Source organism: Battus philenor, unplaced genomic scaffold (genome assembly GCF_028537555.1).
Source record: "Battus philenor isolate CCGP_79_NKW_IND1 unplaced genomic scaffold, ilBatPhil1.0.hap1 SCAF_12, whole genome shotgun sequence".
Lineage (NCBI taxonomy): Eukaryota > Metazoa > Arthropoda > Insecta > Lepidoptera > Papilionidae > Battus > Battus philenor.
Window position 1 is genome coordinate 13,123,340 of NW_027181674.1, and position 13,927 is coordinate 13,137,266.

General features: G+C 33.0%; 3 protein-coding genes across 3 annotated transcripts; 2 read left to right on the top strand and 1 right to left on the bottom strand.

Annotated features, from left to right (window-relative positions):
* Nucleotides 1-328: 328 nt before the first annotated feature.
* Nucleotides 329-4,673, top strand: LOC137932915 (UDP-glucosyltransferase 2-like). Its single transcript, XM_068776600.1, has 4 exons — nt 329-1,198; nt 2,179-2,398; nt 3,572-3,788; nt 4,412-4,673. The coding sequence occupies exons 1-4, from the start codon at nt 359-361 to the stop codon at nt 4,671-4,673; spliced, it is 1,539 nt and encodes a 512-aa protein (XP_068632701.1). The 5' UTR covers nt 329-358.
* A 143-nt stretch (nt 4,674-4,816) lies between these two features.
* On the bottom strand, nt 4,817-8,810 carry SpdS (Spermidine Synthase). The gene is made up of 4 exons (XM_068776202.1): nt 8,725-8,810; nt 7,897-8,109; nt 7,284-7,409; nt 4,817-5,721 (listed from the first exon to the last, which is right to left on the bottom strand). The coding sequence occupies exons 2-4, from the start codon at nt 8,098-8,100 to the stop codon at nt 5,188-5,190; spliced, it is 864 nt and encodes a 287-aa protein (XP_068632303.1). The 5' UTR covers nt 8,101-8,109; nt 8,725-8,810; the 3' UTR covers nt 4,817-5,187.
* Nucleotides 8,811-9,875: 1,065 nt separating this feature from the next.
* Atg10 (Autophagy-related 10) lies at nt 9,876-11,722 on the top strand. The gene is made up of 2 exons (XM_068776746.1): nt 9,876-10,308; nt 11,503-11,722. The coding sequence occupies exons 1-2, from the start codon at nt 10,007-10,009 to the stop codon at nt 11,702-11,704; spliced, it is 504 nt and encodes a 167-aa protein (XP_068632847.1). The 5' UTR covers nt 9,876-10,006; the 3' UTR covers nt 11,705-11,722.
* The last annotated feature ends 2,205 nt before the right edge of the window (nt 11,723-13,927 follow it).

Below are 13,927 nucleotides of genomic sequence, written 5' to 3' on the forward strand. Positions count from 1 at the left end.
TTGATCGGTTTAAATATAAAGTTAGATGCAATCCATACCTTAAATAATATCATTTATCTTTTATTTAAGACGATGAAAACGTACGAAAAGTAATAAAAATCTCTTACAATCTTTTTCACTAAGATTATTTATATTTACTTTGAATAAATCTGTACATGTCTTTATTTTTCTATGCCCTATTATTCTATGTATCTCGATTTCTCTGTTGATTACATCAATTTGTTCACAAGTCGGTTTATCTATTGCTATTATTGGATCAGAAATTGCAGAGGATTATTTATGTCACGTTGATTTAGTTGTAATGCCGTGAGACGAGTACACGGTCGTATTTCGTGCTGTTCACGTTCAGAGAACTAAGATGTATAAACTAGTTTCTCTGCTAGTGATTTATTTACACATAACAGAAGGTTTTAACATACTCTGCCTATTGCCGTATCCAGGGAAAAGTCACCATATGGTATTCGAACCTATTCTTGAGGAACTGACATCTAGAGGTCACAACTTAACTGTCGTGTCTTTCTTTCCGAGACAAAAACCGCATCCGAATCGACGGGATATCAGTCTGCGTAGTCTAACGCCGTTAAATGTTGAAGTAATCGATTTCGCAAGTATCGATTTTTCATTCTACGGCCTCGAGAGATATTTCGAGCACATACCGATTGTTACTCATTTAGCTAAATCGAATTTGAAATTATGCAGAGTACTACTAGAGTCGAGAATGTTCGATGAATTTGTTGAAGCGAAGGGGAACTATGACTTGATTATCGTCGAACATTTCAATAGCGATTGTATGCTGGGAATAGTCCATAATTATGGACTACCGTCGGTTGGTTTGTCGTCGTGCGCTTTGTTGCCCTGGTCAATGTCAAGAGTGGGGGCGCCAGACAATCCAGCATACGTTCCAGGAATGACTCTGCCTTTGGTAGATGAAATGACGCTCTCTCAACGTATAGAAAATACATTCTTCTTACTCTTCTATACTATTTGGTATGAGATAATAATACGTCATGAAGAGCAAAGGCTATTAGAGAAGAAGTTAAACAGAAGACTGCCACCATTAGAGGATATAGGAAAGAATGCAAGTGTTGTGCTAGTGAATACACATCACTCTTGGAACGGAGTAAGAGTGATGCCGCCTTCCGTGATAGAAGTAGGAGGAATTCATCTGCACAACAAGAGAATACAAGAACTACCTGTAGTAAGTAAAAATATAAAATAATAACAAATTTTAATATCTTTTCTTCTATATTCACTTGTTCCTCCGTTCATAATACTCACATCAATCCTACGAGCGTCCTGCATCCAGGGTCTTCTGACAACCTTAATAAAGTCATCTGTCCACCTGGAATCATCTCCAATATTACCATTCTAATAATTACGTTTACTCGAATAATTGCTTTAGATGACAGTATCGAGTGATTTTGTCCTATTCCCATACATCTATAAGACATACAAGAATATTAATACTCTGCATAAGAGACTTCATAATTAGAAGTCTGTTACTTTGTAACAGGGGCGCTTTTTATGTCCGATTTATAAGGCGCTTTTGAAACTTTTGATACCTTGTACCACGCGCTTAAATACATTTACGTACATATAATACTGTCATCAAAAAGTAAGGAGAATATATTTATAAAACGTAATTCCTTTATTTATTCTTCCAAATCAATTTTATACATTTTAGAGTAGCCCCCGTCCGATAAAATGCACTTTCCAACGTTTTTTTCCAAAGTAAGAGAAGGACCAATATTTAGCCACTTCCGCACATGCAGTGGTAGTCGTGCAGTTGGTGCAGCAGTGCAGTGGTAGTTTGGCTCTAACTCTGTGTTTAGCACTAATCGGTGTAACATAACTCCTGAAGATGCCCCGTGGAGGGGTGAAACACGTGTTGAGTAATTTGGCGGTGGCGGTTGTGTGATTCGCATTGTTTGCCGCATACGCATTTATCAGCGGGCTGGCGGGCGGTGCACTTTGTTACACGACTATCACTGCATGTGCGGAAGTGGCTAAATATTGGTCCTTTTCTAACTTAGGATGGACTTCCGCGAGGTAACGCCTGATTTCATTAAATGTTTTTTCCAGTCATTGACATAGTCGGTATAGTCTTTTTCCGGTGTATCCTTTAAGACCTTCTTCGATTCGGATTTCGTCTCCTCAATCTTGTCATTTTTATTATAGGGTATAAAAGAATGGGTGTCGAATGCAGAACATGGTTTCATAGTGTTCAGCTTCGGTTCATTAATCAGAGCTTCGTCGCTCCCCGGAGAGAAACTACGCGTATTGTTGAACGTCTTCGAACGTTTACCGCAGCGGATAGTTTGGAAATTTGAAAAGGAAATAGACAATTTACCAGACAACGTACGAATTATGAAATGGATACCACAATACGACTTATTGCGTAAGTGTAAATTATATTTCTCTAGACTCGACTGCATTTTTAAAGTCGTCTTCATTTCTCTTCACTTTTGTAGTTGTCCTGCTCTCGCTATACCTTCTAGACCAGAAAAACACTTCCTAATAATGCCCTTACCGACCCCATCTCAGGATTTTCGGAACCCATTCACCACACCACACCCTTCTCAAAAAACTGCAAACGCATGTCTCTCCTCAACAACAACCACTTCACCTATAACATCTCGCGTACACACGCCTGCGATGCAAAGAAAACAGAATCACTTTTTATTATAATTTGTACTTTTTATATAGGCTTTATCTGACACAGTGTATATTACTAAATCTGTATTGTTCAATTAGTTCGAAAAGATGTGTCGTTGTGAAGTTTCTTCCTACTTCTTTTTCCACAACTATAACACCTTGCAAAGTAGAGACGAAAATAAATGAATAATAAAAAAGTTGACGATCAATAAGAGTACTATTAAAAGTTCTAATATTGAATATATAAGTTTTATCTTTATCTCAATCCGCTTTGCCTGCCGCCCCCTTCCCCGCCACCGCATTCAGAGAGGGTGATCCGAGGATCCGTATCCAAACTTCGATTGCTGAGTACATCTCGTTGTTAGCCCAAGTTGCACACTTACACTCGCTACAATCTACACTCACACGCATAAACACTGTTACCTTCACGCGTGGGTTCAACAGGCATTGGACGACAAAGCCTTCAGTTCCGCAAACTAAATTCCGATGACGGTGTTTTACATGGATGGAGATAGTAGACTTTATTTTCAATAACTAAGCTTTTTTGAATTACTGACTTCATCAAATTTTAAAGAATTTGCAAGAGAAGTAACAGACGTATTTAATTTTCAATACCTAAATTTTATATTGATTTTTAATGTCCATTTTTATCTTTTATACAAAATGTGTATTAACACTAAGATATTTTTAATAAATATAGATTCATATACAAACTCTTTGCTAAACTTTTAAGTACGTATTTAATTGTGGCTCACAATTTTTTTTAATTATGGCCTTGTAGTAACTTGGCCTCCCTTATATAATATACCATTATATAGGCACAGGCAATAAAAGGTAACACAGTACTTGGTGAAAAAAGTTTTTACATCATATTAAGTATCATCGCCTTGAAATCGAGTGATTTACGTGATTTCAGACCACAACAACTGCGTAGCGTTTATAACACACGGAGGCATGCTTAGCCTCACGGAGGCGGTCTCGGCCGGCGTCCCGGTCTTGGTCGTGCCTCTCTTGGGAGACCAGTTCGGAAATGCAGAGCACGCGAAGCATGCTGGCTTCGCACGAGTACTACGTCTTAGCGAACTAAATGAAATCCAGTTGTATAAAGCATTGAGAGATGTATTAACGCCTGGGTAAGATTAATAATTCCTTATAAAGTCAATCGAAACTCGTTCTTTGAAAATCAAAGAGCATAGTAGTTCCACCGTCTTTTTATTCTGTGCGAATATTTTGTTCACGTTATACGAAATGTTAATAATATTGTCTTCGCTGGCAAGTTCGAAGGAGAAACACTAAACTCACTGCGCTGGACAGATATATATTAGTACTAGTTCTTCAAGAGATACCTATGAGATAATTTACAATAATCGCCAAGCTTGGCAGACGGGTTAGCGATTGCAGTATGTTTGTGTGTGTGGCTAGTGGTAATCCTATATAATTAATGCACAAACTCTGAATTATTTAAGATTGTATGCCAGAAATCGAACCCGCGATCGTATCCAAGTCTCAGTCCTAACCGCTGCCCTTACACTGCTTAATATAACCATAATAATGTATAACTAGACATATATGTCTATCTATCTATATATATACATATTTCATTGCTTATTTCTTTTTCATCTACAAATATATTGTTTCTAAAATTCTCTGTTATCTATGACACAGGTCTAGTTAAAAATTACTAAATTATTTATATTTTCCAAAGCACAGATAAAATAAAGAATACAATTATGCAAGTGTTTTATTTTTTTTTCAGAATGCATTTCCGTGCGAAACAATTAAGTGAAATATGGCGGGACCGTCAACACTCGCCAATGGACACTGCTATTTATCATATAGAACGTACAGCCCGCCACAAAGGTTTGAAAATGTCATCCGAAGCGCGCTGGTTGAACACACTGCAACTTGCATTGATTGACATAATAGCATTCGTTATAACGTTATTAACTGCTATCGTGTTAATATTTTACACTGTATGTCTTAAACGATTAAAAGTAAAAAAAATAAACAAAGTGTAAAATCGATTTGTCATCAGAAATAGTTTTAATTTTTATTATGGAACTTTTTAAAATAAATTTTAAAAAATTTCTAGTTTCTTATTTTTCTGTTTATTATTTTTACACGGATAAATAAGTTTTTGAGAAATTAAAACGCATATATATTAATAAAATAAAATTTATATTTCCCATTATAACAATAAAAAACATATATAAAAATTCATACAAAAGTATACATCAGTTAGGTACAATATTATTCGATATATATTTACTTAACCTATATAAATGTATAAAGAAGTACTATATCAATTATATTTAGGAATGTGCTGGAATGCAGTCGTAAATTCATTATTTATGAGTATTCTTTACGTACACTTTAATAGTTCTGTCAGCTAAATGCTGAATTGTAAATAATTCGAATTGTAAGGCAATATTTATAATTATAGATAAAATAAAATTTTTAACTTCAAGTTATATTATGCATGAACGATAAGCGAAATAAATGCACAGTTAAGTACAAAAGACTGTAGTTTCATTAAGCGAGTTGATTCCTAATGGAGGTGGGCAACGTGAAAGCCGCTTTGTGTATATCGCTATTATAGTACTTAAGGTTCATTGACCTCTCTTCCTCTTTCGTGAACGTTATCTGTGGGCTGCCAAACTTGACATTAGGGTCAAGGGAGCCGATAACGAAACCTATCAAACCCGATGGATACGTTGGAACGGATGTGTACGCGTAAGCACCAACTGCAAACTGATTCCTGCAGTATTTCAACGTGTTAGTCACCAAGTTGATATCGTTCCAGAATGTTCCTGCCTGAGAACAAACGATGCCATTCGGTTTCAACGCACTTTTCATAAGTGCAAAGTAGTCCTCCTGGAAAAGGCTGACGGCTGGCCCCACCGGGTCGCTGCTGTCGGTTATAATAACATCAAACTCATTACTGTGATTCTTCATAAACTCAAAACCATCTCCGATGTGTAGAGTCAGCTTTTTACTCTCAAAACCAACTGCCATGAAGGGTAGATACTTCTTCGATACCTCTATCACTTTTGCGTCAATTTCCACCTGAATTAAAAAATAATATAGTAATCATTAATACTTCACATAAAATTATAACATTCATAGGGCGAAAAGAATATATATCTAGGTGAGAAACTAAAAATGATGAGATAAGAATAAATTAGAGTTTCACATTTAAAATTTTCCTTTGCTTAAAATTTAAAAACCAAAACACTTATTCAACACACAACAGGTGTCATTAGTTATTGACCTCAAAATAGTTTATGGTATTTTTATTCTATACTTCACACTTTCAGGATAAAAGGTGTTGTCAAAGCCAGTCAGTCCAGGACAGTATAATGTTATGAATATCACTCACTCTGCACTATACAGGATGATTGTTAAAGGTGTACAAAGCTTTAAAGGGGGGCCAATGTATAGCTAATTTGTCAACAAAATGCTTCGAAGTTTTTATACCTATATCCATCATTGGAAATAGGTTTAAAAGCCTGTATAAAATGATCACTAAAATGTATAACATTATTTATTACTTTTCTATTAAAATGCGACAGTGTAATAACTTCTAGCAGAACAAAGTCTGTAGGGACAATAGGAAAACCATAATTAATTTTAGTATTAGTAAACTGAATTCTGAATATTATTTTTTTTTCGTAATAATTATCGTCAATAAATACCATTATTTCTGAAACCATTGATTTTTCGGATGGTGTATTTTCACCTATTCACCCTTTTGCATTATTTTTCAGTGATGTAAAATAGATTATTTTGTTGATTTCTGATGAATATCGTTTGTGAGTAACAAAGTATCATAAAAATCATAGAATAATAGAATATCATATATTGTACAATATATTATTACAGCCGCGATGATTACACAAGGGATATAAAGCGTGAGGAGATAAAAGAATGTCAGGAAATGGTCTTGGATATACATTCACTTTATAGCTTTTACACTTAAAACCAATCAGCGAAATATAAAATATATAATATGTAACAATATATTATAATTCGTACAATATCTATTATATTATAAATGTTCAAGTACAACAAACATTATCAGGGAACAAAGACAAAGTTCGACATTGTGTACATATGCTTAGCATTAGATAATGTAAATGTTATCTTAATGCTTTCAAAATATATTATCATCTCATTACATGGAGTTTGGTGAATTAAGAGAACATTATCATCAGAGTTAAATTAAAAATATATGTATAATCTCAAAATTCCCCCTAGAATTTATTTTATTTAAAAATTATTTAAAGTTTAATTTATAATTTCGTAGCATTTTTGGAGGCTGCTTCAGTGATTTCAGTAGCAATAAATTAAAAAATTCCTAATATAGGAAATCAATTCAATATGAGCTTTTAACATGAGTTTTATTAATACAAAAATGTATTCCATAACAACCAACACTTAAAGGGTTATTATATGAAAATTAAATTCTATAATTAGATCATTAAAGTTTATCCATCTCTTGAACTATGTATTTTTTCAATACTTTCGACAACAAACCTTCACATAATCTTCCTATAAATATACATCCAAATGCCTATGAACATATATGTCAAATGAATAATATAATTAAATAAGAGTTTAATAATAACCTGAACAATTTCTTTGACTTTGGGATGTTTGGAGACTTCTCTGGCAACACCACCATCTCCACCTCCAACAATCAAAACTTTTTCTGGATTCTTGTGACTACACAGTGGTAAGAATGACAGCATTTCCTAAAAATTTAAAAAAATTGGTTATTTTTATCATATGACATGGTCTTTTACATTTACTTATTTTAAGTGATGTAAAGAGAAAAATAAACATTATTTAGTGGATTTTAAATATGAACCATTTTCTGTTTAACACATAATTTTCATTTTTGTTATAAATTTTGGTATATGTACTATATTGACTATACTATTGTATTTTATTAAAAAAAAAGACTTGAACTAGAAAAATTTTTTCATCTTATCTTCATTTTACCAAAGAACAAGTTAAGTTTCATTATGACCTAAGCATGACGATTTGAAGGTGACATGTGCAAATGGCAAGGTCTTAAAGTATTCCTCTGTTACAAGTGGTATACTGTCTAGAATTGGACTCACCACGCATGATGTTTCAACCTTGAAGCTGCTTTCATCACAAGAACTGTTACATCTTTAGGATGTCCACTGCTAAACATATTCCCCTATAGATTTGTGGTAGGATCGGCTTCCTTACCTGGTAGGAAAATTCATCTTTCTCCGTGCACTGTATGATGCCATCCAAAACTAAAACTCGGCCAAAACTAGTGGTATCGCATACAAAAATATCTTGATACTGTGACTTTTCTTTATGTAGAACCTCCTTCACTTCAAATGAGAACGTGCCACCCGGCCACATCTCACATGATTCTGTATACCAGTTTTTTTTCATAACATCCATTATGATTATCTGAGAAATAAAAAAGTTAATATTTTTTTATTCATTGTTAAATGTTTATTTTTGAATTAAAATTTTTGTGTTAGTACAAACCATTCTTCCGAAAAATATTTATACATTTTCGACATGTAGGTAAAAGATCTTAAATATTGAGGATATTAATAATTTTCATAATAATGAATTAGACTTATAAATCTATTTAACGAATGTAAGTATATAGCTGCTTAAAAATTCATGCACACCTTTTCATTGATTTTTTATGAAATTATTGTCTAGAAATTATTAAAAAAATATATTTTTTAAATAGAATTATATAATATATTGAAAAAATAAAAAGTTGCTTTGGGATATTCTTTATTGTTCTAGTAAGTTCGACGTAGTATGTTCGTATGGCTATGGGATGCTTTTTATAAAAAGACAACTATATTATGAAATATTCATAAATACTGATCAAACATGTTTAAAACAAAGAATAAAAATGTATAAAAAAATTTAGATGAATAAGAAGAACTGTCTATTAAAACTAATTTAATGTTAAGTTAAACATGATAATCGCATTTAATAAAACTTACGAAACTTAGTTAAATAGTCTTTGAATAAATCATATAAAAAGTATAATTTACTAACCGAATATTGAATATTTATTCAACAAGGGTATATTTTACGTACACGTGTGTATAACCTCACAGCAACAATTATTAACTGAAACTAAAGTCCAAATAATGAAACTTATTTAAATACTTCACTACTAAACAAGCGCCTGTTTGTTATCAATATGATCAGCTGTGACTGATATCTATTTAGTATATATTAGCTAATAATAGTTCTTTACACTGCTATTAGCGTTAAGCTATGTGAGTTTTGTAAACCGGTTTAACGTTCACATTATTTTATTTGTTCTGTAAACATAAATTTTTGATAAAATAATAAAACAATCATATTAAAACAATTATTCTACATCGTATGTAATAATTTTATTCATCAATTAGTCATACCGAGGTAAATATACGTTTTCAAAGAGACCCAAGACCAGTCTACATTTGTTAGTTAAAAAAATTAAAAGTTGCTGTTCTATTAGCTTATTGGCCAATAAATCTTTTCGTAAATGATATACCTGCTTTGGACAAAACATTCTAATATGTAGTCAATTTTATTGAAATTAGACCAGTGAAAAGTTCTGTGTCTAATGTCATAAGTTCATGAAGGCTAATGTAAAAAGGTACGATGCAAACATTAATAAAATCTTGAGACTATCTAACCCAAAAATTAGTATTTTGGACGATGATACTGTATAATAGTAGTCTATAAATTTTCATTAGTAATATTAGCATCTTTAACAGTGAAAAACGAAGACGAATTTTTGAATTGCATTAAAAAATAGCCAAGTGTAAACATACCTTTAAATTACTTTGCTATAGACATCTGCTAGAATTAATTGCCCTCATCCACTTAGTTACAAAAGTGTGGTTTAAAGAGCACTGTTTTAACTATGACCAATGAATACATATTATACATATAATACACATTATATTAAAATTTCTCTGTTTTTACAGTATGTAAGCTTTCTTAAGTAAGAGTACCCTGTATTTATACTGAAAATTTTTGCCTGATAGGTACAAAACCGCTAATATATTATATTGCGATAACACTTTAATAAGATTATTGACGACCAAAAGGCAGACTACGTCGCACTTTAAAAATTATAATAAAAGTAAAAATATGTCATGGCAATTCCTTATTCTTCAGTTGTCAACTTGACATCTAAATTGTTGGTAAACATTGTTACGATCTAATATTGTATGCCATGTATTTTAAAAAGGCGGTGAAAATTTTAGGATTAATAAATAGTAGTAGGATTATAAATACACATACAGTCATATAATTCTCATCAAATTAATAATTTATATTCATGGACGAGTTTGCCTTAACTGCTGAAGAATTTGTAACATCAATAAAGGCTTTTGTAGAAGTATCGGATGAAATAAATGATGATTGGCGGATTCATGAACGTGGTGATGAAATACACAAGTCTTACATTAGGAAGGAATCGTTTATTACACTTGAATTACACGACGAATCGACACTTTGTAAAGTTGAATACGTAATTTTTTATAATTTAAGCTATGGTGTTCCATCTTTTAGTTTCAATATTTGGAACTCATCTGGATCCTTATTAAGCCTTGAAGATATTCGGCAGGTGTTCTCTATTAAGTAAGTGTTTAACGCCAATATATTAGTTGCCAACTTGAACCTTCATATGTTATCGCCCATGTCACACTTGAACCAAAAAGACGTCTTGTTGACAGATGATGGACATTGAGTAACGCCTATAATTTGACAGGACTATATCACTGTGGAAACTATTCATCATGATATTATTCCCGCAGGTGAATAAATAGCCCTGTAACTTTGGAATATTAGCATTCCATATGAAACAGTCGTGCAATTTGTTACAATAGTCTTACATTTCGTTTAAGTTCGAGAACCTTTCTCTATATCTAAGGTTCTTTTATGTACTTGTCCATTATACTCTGAAATGAGTATAATACCCTTGCATTTTTTCATACAGTATTGTAATGTTTTTATCATCTACACCCTAAACTGCCCTCTCCCTCATATCTTATTTCCATCCAAATATTTTCTGGCAGAGATACCCTCAAAGGATAAGACCACTTATTCTATGCTATTTTGTTACATTTACGTTTTCATCTATTTTATAGAGCTTTGGTGTAAAATTAAGTGTAAATAAATAAAATTTACAAATGAGGTTCTCTGCTCCTGAAGAACAGTTGACAGTTTTTTCTGGGGTCTCCATGTTCATGTCTCCTGGATTATAGAATAGGACAATGGTTACATTAATTTGATGTAGTTTTAAAATTTTTCTTTGTTAATGTCTATGACATATGGCTTCAGGTTGCTTGTGTCTAAAAGGTTTAAGTTAAGTTTAAGTTGCTCTCAATAAACATATAGTACACTCTATCCAAAAAACAATGGTTTCAGAAATAATATGATTTTAATATAAAAAAAATAATTCCAACATTCTGAATACCTTTCATTTTTATCATATTAAAATAGATTATCATTTAATATCTATCTCTGCAAATTGTATTGACAGAAGTTATTGTTCTGATGTATTTCAATTAAGGAAATAAATTAATCTAGCATATTTGACTTTATACAGGCTAATTGGAAATAAATGTTAAAGCTTCTTGCTGACATATCAGCAATATAATCACAGTTTTAAAGCGTTTACACCTGTTTAGAATTATCCTTTGCATTGCTATAATATTCATTTATTTTTATTTATCAATCTGTACAAAGGTTTTCTTAACTAATGACTGTAATGTCCTTTTTAAACATAAGTGTGCAATCTGTTGGTGATTTAAACTATCTTTGTATTTCCAGTATAACACGGGAGGAATTTTATTCAGTTATAACTCAGCAAGAACATCCTTTGTTTGGTCGGCCATACTTCATCATGCATCCATGTCACACCGGCAGACTGTTAGCACAGCTTAAAAGCAAATCAAAGAATATAATTGTTACTTTCTTAAGTTTAATTACACCATTAATAAAACTTGAACTGCCATTAGAATATGGTTTATAGTGTCGGAGTTAAGTTTGAAAGTGTGTATATTTTAAAAAGTTTTTATTTATATTGTTTTTTTTTAATATAATTCTGAGTTGTAATAAACAATATATATTTTAAACAGTTTTTGTCTTATCCTCGTTCTAATATCTACACAAATAAATAAAATTGGAGTGTCTGTTTTTAATATTAGAATAACCTTTGTCTGTTTTTAAGAATTTATAAAATAAAAGTAGCCATAATTACTCCTTGTTGCATCAGTTACCTGTCAGTATATGTCTCGTCAAAATGATACTACATTTCATATATTAGCCAGAATAAACAGACAGGTAGAAGGAAATTTTAAAAATGTAATTTTGGTATGTATACCCGCCTACAAGAAAAATGCCGCAACAAATCACAGCGTTGATAAACGCCTGAATAATAGTGCCATTCGATACGACGCGCATTTGTCGAAATTAGGGGAGTCCTATGCTACACAGTAAACTGGTAGTGGCGGGGGGCGGTCCAAGTCTCCACCATCAGAATATGTCGCCTTTAAATCGTCATTTTGGTCATAATGAAACTGTCGAAATTCTTTATGACATTATTACCTCAGATGTATAAAGAGCTGATACAATCATTCCGTATGGAGTAGGCATTCTGTTTGTTTTTATTTTTAGATTAGAGAACATCTTTAAACCTAAATATCTCTACTCCTTCCGCAATCATCTTATTCGCCTGATTTGGCTCTGTGCGCCTTCTAGCTATTCAACAAACTTAGGCCAACGACGAGACGCTGTTTCGACACGATTCGAGAGGTAAAAACTGAATAGAAGAAGATCTTGAAGGATATACTGGAAAAAGAGTTTCAAGGACTGGAAAAAGCTTTGGCCAAAGTGTGCTTCATCGGACGGGGTTTATTTCGAAGGGGATGAAATTAATTTGGAAGAATAAATAAAGAATTAACATTTTACAAACATATTCACCTTACTTTTTTATCACAGTTTTATTTTAATATATACTATAAAATATATGAAAATACTAGATATTCCATGAGATTGATAGGCCGCTAAGATCGCTCAGAACGACTTCCTCCAAAGCGATCTTAGCGACCTTTCAATGAACCTTCTTTAGAATTACCACATGCTGGAGACCACGATATCAGCTGAAACTCGAACCGTGTTTATGATAAGAAAATTCAAGAGAAATATGTAAACGAATGATATTTAATAAAAATGTAATTTATCAAAATATTATTATCATAGACCGCCATAACTGTCGTAAAATAAGTAAGGCACGATATATACATAAAAAATAATCATGATTTATAGGTTTTACACAAGTTAATTCCATGTTACTTTTATTTGTTAGACGTGTGATTCTTGAACATTGTCGAGGACCTTTAGTAGAATATTCATAATAAATGCAGAAAAAGCAGTATCCTCTGTTGGACATAGGCTTCCCCCCTAGATTTCTAAAAGGACAGTCTACAACCATCATCTTCCAATGACCTTGACGTGGTCGACTTTTCACTTTTACGGCGGCTAACCTACACTGCGTTCATTAGACTGTTTTCTTCATTTCAGAACCATTGCATGTGTAGGATGCATAAAAGCAGCACACAGTTTACAAACCGTTTCGCTTCTGGGTACGCCCCCAGCCTCACACAGCGAGGGCGATCCGAGGCAAGATCCGCATTCATTCATCACATTTAATCGCCGAGTACTCCTCGATTTCATTTTACATCGTACATTTACAGTCGTTACACTATACACTCATGTGTGTAGTCTACCTTCGTGCGAACGACTTCGAATAACTGGCGAAATCGAATTAGTTTTGTAGGAGCAACATTACGTAATCATCAGCGGCGTATCGAAAAGGGGAATTCCACAGAAATAAAATTGTTCATTTACACAGGCATAAATACGAGCGAAGCTCGAATGAATATAACACCGACACGATCAGGTAAGTGTGGTCTTCGTGGCTTCAACCTCCATCGTCAAATGTAGGTTCTGAAGCACACGCCAGGGGCGGCTCTAGCTCGTGTAGAGCCCGTGTGCAATGAAACCCTGGCGCCCCCTAGGCCTGAACCCCCCTTGCCCCCGGCTATAACTATTAACTTTGCTATTAAAGAAAGTTTTTTCATATTTCAACAAGCCATATTATAAGTAGATATAGCTTACAGTATGGCATTAGTTACGGCCTTTCTTTTTATGACGACAGAATAACACTCATTGTTTTTATGCCTGTAGCACATAT

Bases quoted from the DNA above. Each gene is read 5' to 3' on its own strand.
- LOC137932915 (XM_068776600.1), top strand. From the start codon at position 359: ATGTATAAACTAGTTTCTCTGCTAGTGATTTATTTACACATAACAGAA. The intron at 2,399-3,571 runs GTAAGTGTAAAT...ACGTGATTTCAG, and splicing joins ACCACAATACGACTTATTGC to ACCACAACAACTGCGTAGCG. The intron at 3,789-4,411 runs GTAAGATTAATA...TTTTTTTTTCAG, and splicing joins AGAGATGTATTAACGCCTGG to AATGCATTTCCGTGCGAAAC.
- SpdS (XM_068776202.1), bottom strand. From the start codon at position 8,100: ATGGATGTTATGAAAAAAAACTGGTATACAGAATCATGTGAGATGTGG. The intron at 7,410-7,896 runs GTAAGGAAGCCG...TTAAATTTTTAG, and splicing joins AAGATGAATTTTCCTACCAG to GAAATGCTGTCATTCTTACC. The intron at 5,722-7,283 runs GTTATTATTAAA...TTTTTAATTCAG, and splicing joins AAGTCAAAGAAATTGTTCAG to GTGGAAATTGACGCAAAAGT.
- Atg10 (XM_068776746.1), top strand. From the start codon at position 10,007: ATGGACGAGTTTGCCTTAACTGCTGAAGAATTTGTAACATCAATAAAG. The intron at 10,309-11,502 runs GTAAGTGTTTAA...TTGTATTTCCAG, and splicing joins CGGCAGGTGTTCTCTATTAA to TATAACACGGGAGGAATTTT.